The following is an 8527-nucleotide window of genomic DNA, read 5'->3' as shown; positions in this document are numbered from 1 at the left end:
CTTTCGGAACAATTTTTCTTTAAACAGTATGCATAGAAGTTGAATATGGTAGTAAAATGTTCTTTTTCTTCACTACCATCACCTCTTTCTCTCTCTCTCTCTCTCTCTCTCTATATATATATATACAGGTATACAATCTCGCTTTCTCCCCCTCTCGTACCCTCTCCTTCTCTCTCACCACCACTCTCTCATTCTCTTTCTTGCTCTTTCTTATTCCTCTATTCCAACATTTCGTTATCACTGCCATATATATATATATATATATATATGTATTATGGACATTGTTCAAGTATCCCCAACACAAACTTCTTACTTTGCGAGGTCTTTCCTTCCTGTACCCTAATCTTTAAACCCGTTTAATAACGTATTTTAATGTATGCATTTAATGTATTTTAAGGGCAGCAATCAGTACCGAGGCCTTCTGAGAGGACTTACAGCCGCAGCATCGGTCTCTGGGAGCTTACTTACAATCATGCCCATGCTTTCTTAGAAGTCAAGTTAAACAAAAAAACTGATAACCAACCATAATATTTCATTTATTTATTTATATTTATTGTGGTATAAAAAACATTGTACATGGCAGCCTTTCGGCTGAATTGAGTGCAATTTACATTAGTAATAACACAAGGATACTGCACAAAATACAATAGTTTTAAAAAGTCATTAAAAATAGTACATTTATAACAAACAATTATAGGTACACCTTAGGTCAAAGAATATTGATGGTGGGATAACGGAAGTTGGTAATGGAGGTGGAAAATAAAAGTTTTATGGTATGATTGGAAGAATATAACAGTTGAATAAATACAAACTCTAAAAATGCACGAAAACGATGTTTCGAAATAGATCCATAACTTGCTATAAATTGTCCGAAGAGGTTAAATAATAAATAGTCCAAAAATCTTCAGAAGAGATTTGCAGGAAATAGTGAAAATAAGGTAAGGTTGTTCACACCACAAGACTCAACTGGCGACAGCTATACGGCGCCCTCGTATGACTTACAGCCGATGCATCGGTCTCTGGTAGCCTACTTACAAGCATGTCTATGCTTTCCTATAAGTCAATTTAAAAAACAAACTGATAACCAACCATTATACTATAGTATATACTCAAATACACAACTATCTCTCTGTAGTGGTGTTTCAACTTCTTATCACAATCTCATTTCGCAAATTGTTCATTAGCCCTTTTACAGTTATATAGTATTATATGTTTTATCATCTCTTTTTGCATTCGATAATATGAGATGAAAGTTTGTGAAAATGAATTATTATTCAGCACACGAACTACAATCATTTTTGTTCATTGACATTGTTGATGCGTACATATTTACTTATACAGTATCTGTACAAAACATTAATGTCTAGTTCTAAGATCACAAATAAAATTAAGATAACATACTAATTCAAATTGATAGTACAGAGGCACATTATTAGTAATACCGCTTTTTTCCTACCGCTACTATTAACCCAAGCAAAAGCTGCACTGATTGCCAATCCGCAAGCGCAAAGAATTCAAAATCCTTTTCCTCACATGGAAGGCTGTTAACGGATTAGCACCAAACTATTTACAAAACCTTGTAAGGCCTTATACACCAGCTCGTAGTCTAAGATCATCACACCATCATCTTCTTAAGATCCCAAAGACACGAGGGGCCTGTGGTGAAAGAGCTTTTCATCTGCAGCACTTTGTCTTTGGAATAATTTACCAATTTACTTGAGAATCATAACTTCCTTAGTGACCAAGCTGAAATCTTATCTTTTTTTAACAATACATGTACTTGGCACTATGACACTCATCCGAACTTTTTCGTCCTAACTTTCTCATTCTTTCTATTTTTCTTGTGCGCCACGGAATAGTATTGTCTAGGTAGACGGCGCAATACAAATGCCTATTATTATTATTAATATTAATTACAAGGTACCCAATAACACCCGGGTGGAGAGTGTAATTGGTAGCGCTGAGATTCGGACCCTGAACCTTTGGACTGCTGAATGAATCACCATACTACGACACCTTCAATTTACATGCTTTGGTACACACTGCGGGATGTTCCAAGCAATCGATTAATTACAATTGCTTCAAGACAGTCAGCAATCTGGAATAGCTGCTCATGATATTTAACTGTCCTTGCATCGGATTTTTTTTTTGTCCATGGTCAAAGCCTCCAGTTTTCAATTGTCCGCGAGGAAATTTTAGGAAACTTGTCCGCCTTATATTTGTATATGGTTAAATGATCCGAGTCTTAATTGTCCGCGGATAATTTTAAGGAATTTGTCCACGCTATGATAGTCATTGCTTTAAGTTTCACTGGGGGGTTGCAAGTTTCAGCGAGTGGTTCTCATTTTCCTTACCAAGTCGATGGGCATGGGAATGCTTCCGAGCCTACATCTTATGATGCATATCATCACCTCTCTAAAGGCACGAATCCTTCTGGCGTAGATGATGGGATTAATACAGCTATTTGACAATAGAAGGGCCAAAAGCCAGGGAAGTGCACTATAAGATTTCGGTAAACATAGGCTTACAGCATAAGGAATGAAGCAGATGACAAAGGCAACGAGAATTACCAACAGAATCTTGGTGACAGCAAGAAGCTTCTTGTCAATTTTAGGTTCTGACTGTTTCTTGACATGCAATTTGGTTTCCGATCCCTCGACACGTCGTGGTACTTTCGCTTTTAGATCAGATCCGCCAACTGTGCTTTCTATCTCTTCTAGAGATGAGGATACGGTCAAAGTCTCCGCATCATGCATATGGGTCTCAGGCTGACCTGATTTTAGTCTTTCACCTTTTGATATGTCGCAGTCCTGGCTTTCTAAATGCTCGGACGAATGAGATGCCCTCAAAACAGTATTCTCAATGACCAAACCACCTTGTTGGATATCTTTGTTTCCATTGGGGCATATGGTGTCCATGCACATTTCATTCTGTATCTTTCCGTCGACTTTCTTCGTTGGCTTTATCTTTTCCGCTTGGTGTGCAATGAATCTCCATAGTTTTAAGTACACAGTGACAACAATTGCAAAATGCCCGAAGACCCAAAAGGCTATGGCAAAGACAATTTTTTCCTCGTCTAGTCTGGCAATTAAGCAGAGCGAGGAGAAGTTAAACACCCACGTGAATGCAATCATGAGGCATAAATTTCGAGCCTGGTAAAGTTTCTTGAATTTTTCTTGGTTTCTTGTGATTCGATACCAACTGGTGAAGCCGATTAAGGCGTGGGTTGTAAGGCTAACCCCAACGCAGGTCTTATTGACGTAAAACCAGGCCACGTATGGCCAGCCTAGCTGAAACCAGTTCAGTTGGACCCATCCCATCCGTCCGAGCAAGTCTACGACATGGAAGGGCAAGTAGAGAGACGTCAACAGATCGGCACATGCAAGGTTCAGGACAAACCAGTTGAGGGTTGACCTGAGCTTGCGAGAGAGAACAATGGCGAGGATCACGATGGAGTTTCCGATGATTCCGGTGAAGCTTGTGATAAGGAGCATTATTGCTAGAATGACACGCTGTGGCAGGTCCAAGTCTTTATAAAGGTAATAGTTGGAAGAACTGCCACTTGGTGGAGTCGATGTGAAAATGGAAATGGTGCTCAATTCTGCCATCTCTAGATCTCAGGTAGTAAACGTGTCTGAAGGAATCTACAAAAGCAAAAAAAAAAAACACATCGTTAATAATGATAGTTACATTTATATTAAGCCCGTATCCATCTCAAGGAATGCCCAAGGCACTTACAAAGTACTGTCATTACCCTGGCGTAAGCCCAGCTGCCCCAAGGCTCTGAACGCTTTCATGGAATATATTCATTCAGAACAGCTATTTATTTACTACACCTGGGTGGAGAGTGGCTATTATCGTGCCAAATAATTTGCCAAAGAACTTGAGTGCCCCAGCTAGACTCGAACCGTGAATAATGTGATCCACAGTCCGATGACGAATCCACTAGACCACGATACCTCAAAAAATAGATTATGTTAGCGAATATACATTTCAACTATAGAAATAACATCTGAACACATCGTTAACTAAAATCATATTGAAGCCTGCAAACTCTTTCCCGTATAGAACATGAGAGGAACCATTTCTTTGTTATATTTCGTCGCTGTTTTCACGAAGTGACGGTAGTGAAAAAAAATTGCATTCACTTTGCGTTACGATTTTCCTTACTACCGTCACTTCGTGAAAACAAGGACGATTTGTTGCATGATCAATATAGGCTCATTCACACTGTGCAAAAGTTCTGTGGTCGTCCTGAACACGTAAAATACCTCTACATACATACACTTATTATTAACTTACATGTAACGTATGTGAACGTTTGTCAACGATCGCATAACTTACGTACCTACAACTTATAGCCCGCGTATGCGGGACGTATGAGCCATTCGCTGGCATGCGTCGAAACTTTTCGACGACCTCGCCGTACACCAACGTATATATGCTTGCTTCAGCGTGCTCTAAACTTATACAAGAAATTGTAGCCCCTTTCACACCGGATCTGCGTACGTTTGCGTAGTGTGGCGTACCGAGTACGCCGAAATTAGGCTGCGTATTCATGAAAAAAAATGTTTTCGTACCCTGTGCATAGGCACCACGAATTTACGGCGTATGCAGTTGGCATAACTACGCCTAAGATTGCGTATAACAGGCGAAGGGTTGCGTATATTTACATAGCCCTAACGTAAATGGTACGTTGGTTTGCTTACGGTTGCATACGGTTGCCTACTAATGTCTGATTAAGCGCCGTGCAAAAATGCAATAGGTTTGCGTAGTGATGCGAAGTGTTGCGTTAAAATGCGTACTTTCTGCGTCTAGTGTCTACGCCGAAAGTACGCGCAATTTTGCGTACCCCTTTGCGTCCCTCAGCGTAGGGCAGCGTATGCTCGGCGTTGTCGGTACGCAACACTACGCAACTCTAGTATGGCCCGGTGTGAAACCCTATTACCCATAACTTCTTCGACGTACGCCAGCGTATTCGCAACATTGTTCACATGTGGGCATACGCTGCCTAAATCGTCAAGGTGTGACAATAGACTTGTATCAGTTGTTGGTTACTGCGTTTAGACTTGCATCAGTTGTTGGTTACTGCGTTTAGACTAGTAGTAGTGTTGGTCACTGCGTTTACACTTGTTTCTCATTCTCTAAGTGAAAGCAGCCAATAATTATCAGGTGTGAATAAAACTTAAGTGGATCCTTGAAATTAAACAGACAAGGTGGTATTTCCTTAATATATAAACCAAGCTGCAAAGTACCCTACAGAGATTGAACTTACCCTTTTAAATAATAATCGTCACATCTAACTCTTTCGTTGTTCAACCCAACTCAAATGACTCGAGATGCCCTAATTGCCAGCAGCCACAGTCCTCAATCTTTCATGAATGATTTCCAACTTCGCAATGTTGTCAGTCAAATTACGAAGTGAAAGTGATACTGCTGAAAGCTAAGATGCTCCATAAGAATACTAATGTGTTATTAGCTGGAAACCATACTTAACATGTTTTCCATGGAAAATATGATAATATCCTGTAAAATGCAACCGGATGTCGAGGTACTTGAATCTTGAAATTTTACAAAAAGCGGAAAATTAAAGGAACGGAATGCTTTAGGAAAATCCGTTAGAAAGAAGAAAGCTATGAACATCTTTGCAACTAAGACAATTATGATTTTTAAAAGTTGTGATCAATCAGACGTAAATTGGCAAATCCGCGACAATTCTACATCCCAAGGATCTAATCTATTTGTTCTTTACTAAATAATTCATGAATTTCCATGTGATCTAAACAAAATCATATTTATTTATACATGTACCCTGAAAACAACTGACAGTTACACATTCCTTGTTTACACAGCCGTTTTATGAAATAGATTTAATCCTCTATCAACAGCCAAGAGAATGGAAATCTATGAAAATTTCAGTAATCAGTCATTATACAACCAAGTGAAGGAAGTAAAAGTAATCGAAAAATGGTCTTCAGGTGGTTGATTCAGGGGGTCGAATTAGGGGGTCAATGGGGTCCGACTCCTCTCTTTTGATTACCAAAGTTTGTTTTGTATTGGATGGACCTCCCCCCCCCCCCCCTCCTCGCCTTCTTTTTATGACTGACACTACTCCTTTGATTGTGTGTGTATATTCATTTCTTTTTGCTTGTCATCATCGTATATTGGAATTGGACCAAATCCAAATTCTGGAGCCGCCTTTGTAAGAGGGACAATGTTCAGTTGAATAAAGAATGTGGGACAAGGAAATGAAATGCAGGTCTATCCTGTAATGTTTTACTCTTTTGTTCTTTGCATTAACTTAAATGTTAGATGTCTTGCAATTATATCGAATAACAAAAACACAGGTAGACACATTTTTCCAATTCTGTTTAAGTCCATTTATTTCTACTGAAATTCAAATTTACATCACGACTTGCCTTTGCAAAATATGTATAGCATACATTTTCTTTACTTTATTATTTTTGTGCTCATGTTAATTTTAATGTATTTGATAATTTCAAATTAAACAGGTAAACTAGCCTGGATACTAGGCTATAACTTAGCTTGTAAATAAAACAAAAATCAATTTACACCTTCTTACATTACCAGAATGCTAGTTTAGTATGAAAGCAAAGTTCTCCGATGTCGTTATACGTTCTACAATTGCCCATGATCTGCTTTTGTCTTCACATAATGGTTGACGTTGTCAAACTAAGATTTCTTGTTAAAGTAATATATTATTGCTCTTAAAATTTGTAAAACGATAGCATTAAATATCTACAGTAGTTCTCATTGCTGAGTTCCTTATTTCTGATACCGATTCATCTATTCTGTGTGAGTAAGTTGTGCGTGTGTGTGCGTGTGTGTGCGTGTATATGTGGGTGTGTATTCGTGTGTTTGTGTGCGTGCGTGTGTGTGTGTGTGTGTGTGTACGTGCGCGATATACCTCAACGTGTTTTGGTGAGTGATGTGTAAATCTTCAATATTTGAATTTATGTAATACGGTACATTGCTTTTATTCTGTAAACACTTGCACCCTGCCAATAAGCATTACGCTGTGTAATGTATCCCACCATCTAATAAAGATAATTATAATTCTAATGTTGTTATTAGCTAATACTTGCGCTTATATATGTTCACATTGTTTTACAATAACTGAAATTAAATGGAAAACAAATCAAAATGTCAAAGTCTTCAAGCACTTCTTTCGGGTTGTGCGAATAGGTTAACCTTAATAGGAAATGGTCTCATTATTTTCCACGAGAGTTATTGACCTAGAACTATTTCCGCTGAGATCATAGATTATTTTGTGTTCCAGTATTGAAAGTGAAAGGAAAAGTATCTTAGAGCCAGTACTTCCTTGTTTCTACTCCTTTGTTTTTGTTGTGTTTGTTTGGCCTACGTGCGTTAAAAGTATTTAAGTATACACGATTATATTCATAGTTCTGAATGGTAGAATTCTATTTTATTTCAAGTTTAAAGGAAATTTATCGAAATATCTACACGATGTTTATGTATTGTCCTGTGGCTGAGTGTGGAGCCAAAATCTGTTAACATATTTCTCCAAACAAAAAGTCGGTATTATCTGTAAAAGAACATAATCCATTATTTATATTTGCATATTTCATGTGCCCTTGTTATTTTAATAAATAATAAAAAGGCAGACATCTTGAGAGCGGGCAAGAGACCTTTGTATTTTACACATGATACATGAACCACGTACGATCGATCGCAAAAGACTTTCAACAAATTAACACAAGGTGTAATGGCCTTGTCTATCACTTAGGTGTTTAGGTTGGAGGTCAGAATATGAACAACCTTTGCTGTGCAAATGATACCATTTTAGCAGCAGAATTAAAATGAAAGTATTAATAGAGGCTCGGATTTATACAACAAAAAAGCCAACGTGTATGATAATATATTTATAAAGACTGACGCACCCCCATGCAATCTCAAATATAAAGGGGTAATAAAAGCAAGTCCACACCTTTACATATCCTAGGTATAAAAGATTATATGGGAAAATTATTCATGAAATAAAGAAATCAATGGCAATGGCACAGGATACAGTTAATAACATGAAATCAGTAATGAAAAATAAGAACAGTACCATGAAACCAAAATCCTTGTCTTAAAGTCATATATCTGGTCAGTTCGTCTCTACGAGTGTGAGTGTTGGACAATAAATAAGCAAAGAGCTAGAAAGATTAAAGGCTACATAGACCTGTTTCTTGAGAAATATTGTGAATATATCATCATTGACAGAAAGAATTAAACAAAATGGAGAAGTGTTCTGAAAAGCAAAAGTAAAACTATCACTCTTCTCAACAGTAAGAAAGAGGCTAATAATTCTTGGTCAGATAATCATAAAGAAAACATCATCTAGTAAAAACAATATTAACCGGTAGGATTGCTGGAAAGCGTAGAGTAGGAAAGCAACACATTATATATTTGCAAAGTCTTAACAAATGGGCAACCACAAATGATATTTAGCAATACAAGCGTTTGAGAATAGCATATAAAAGATAGCAATCGAGGTCCTTGA

At 37.7% G+C, this 8527-nt stretch overlaps 1 protein-coding gene across 1 annotated transcript; it reads right to left on the bottom strand.

The window, feature by feature from the left end:
• Positions 1-1806: 1806 nt before the first annotated feature.
• On the bottom strand, positions 1807-5492 carry LOC115923548 (5-hydroxytryptamine receptor 1A-alpha-like). The gene is made up of 2 exons (XM_030984476.1): positions 5276-5492; positions 1807-3644 (listed from the first exon to the last, which is right to left on the bottom strand). The coding sequence occupies exon 2, from the start codon at positions 3606-3608 to the stop codon at positions 2328-2330; it is 1281 nt and encodes a 426-aa protein (XP_030840336.1). The 5' UTR covers positions 3609-3644; positions 5276-5492; the 3' UTR covers positions 1807-2327.
• Positions 5493-8527: the final 3035 nt, after the last annotated feature.

Source organism: Strongylocentrotus purpuratus, unplaced genomic scaffold (genome assembly GCF_000002235.5).
Source record: "Strongylocentrotus purpuratus isolate Spur 01 unplaced genomic scaffold, Spur_5.0 spur5_scaffold_14, whole genome shotgun sequence".
Taxonomy (NCBI): Eukaryota; Metazoa; Echinodermata; class Echinoidea; order Camarodonta; family Strongylocentrotidae; genus Strongylocentrotus; species Strongylocentrotus purpuratus.
This window is presented reverse-complemented; position numbering and strand designations above follow the sequence as displayed.

Coding starts and splice junctions, on each gene's coding strand:
- LOC115923548 (XM_030984476.1), bottom strand. CDS start 3,608: ATGGCAGAATTGAGCACCATTTCCATTTTCACATCGACTCCACCAAGT.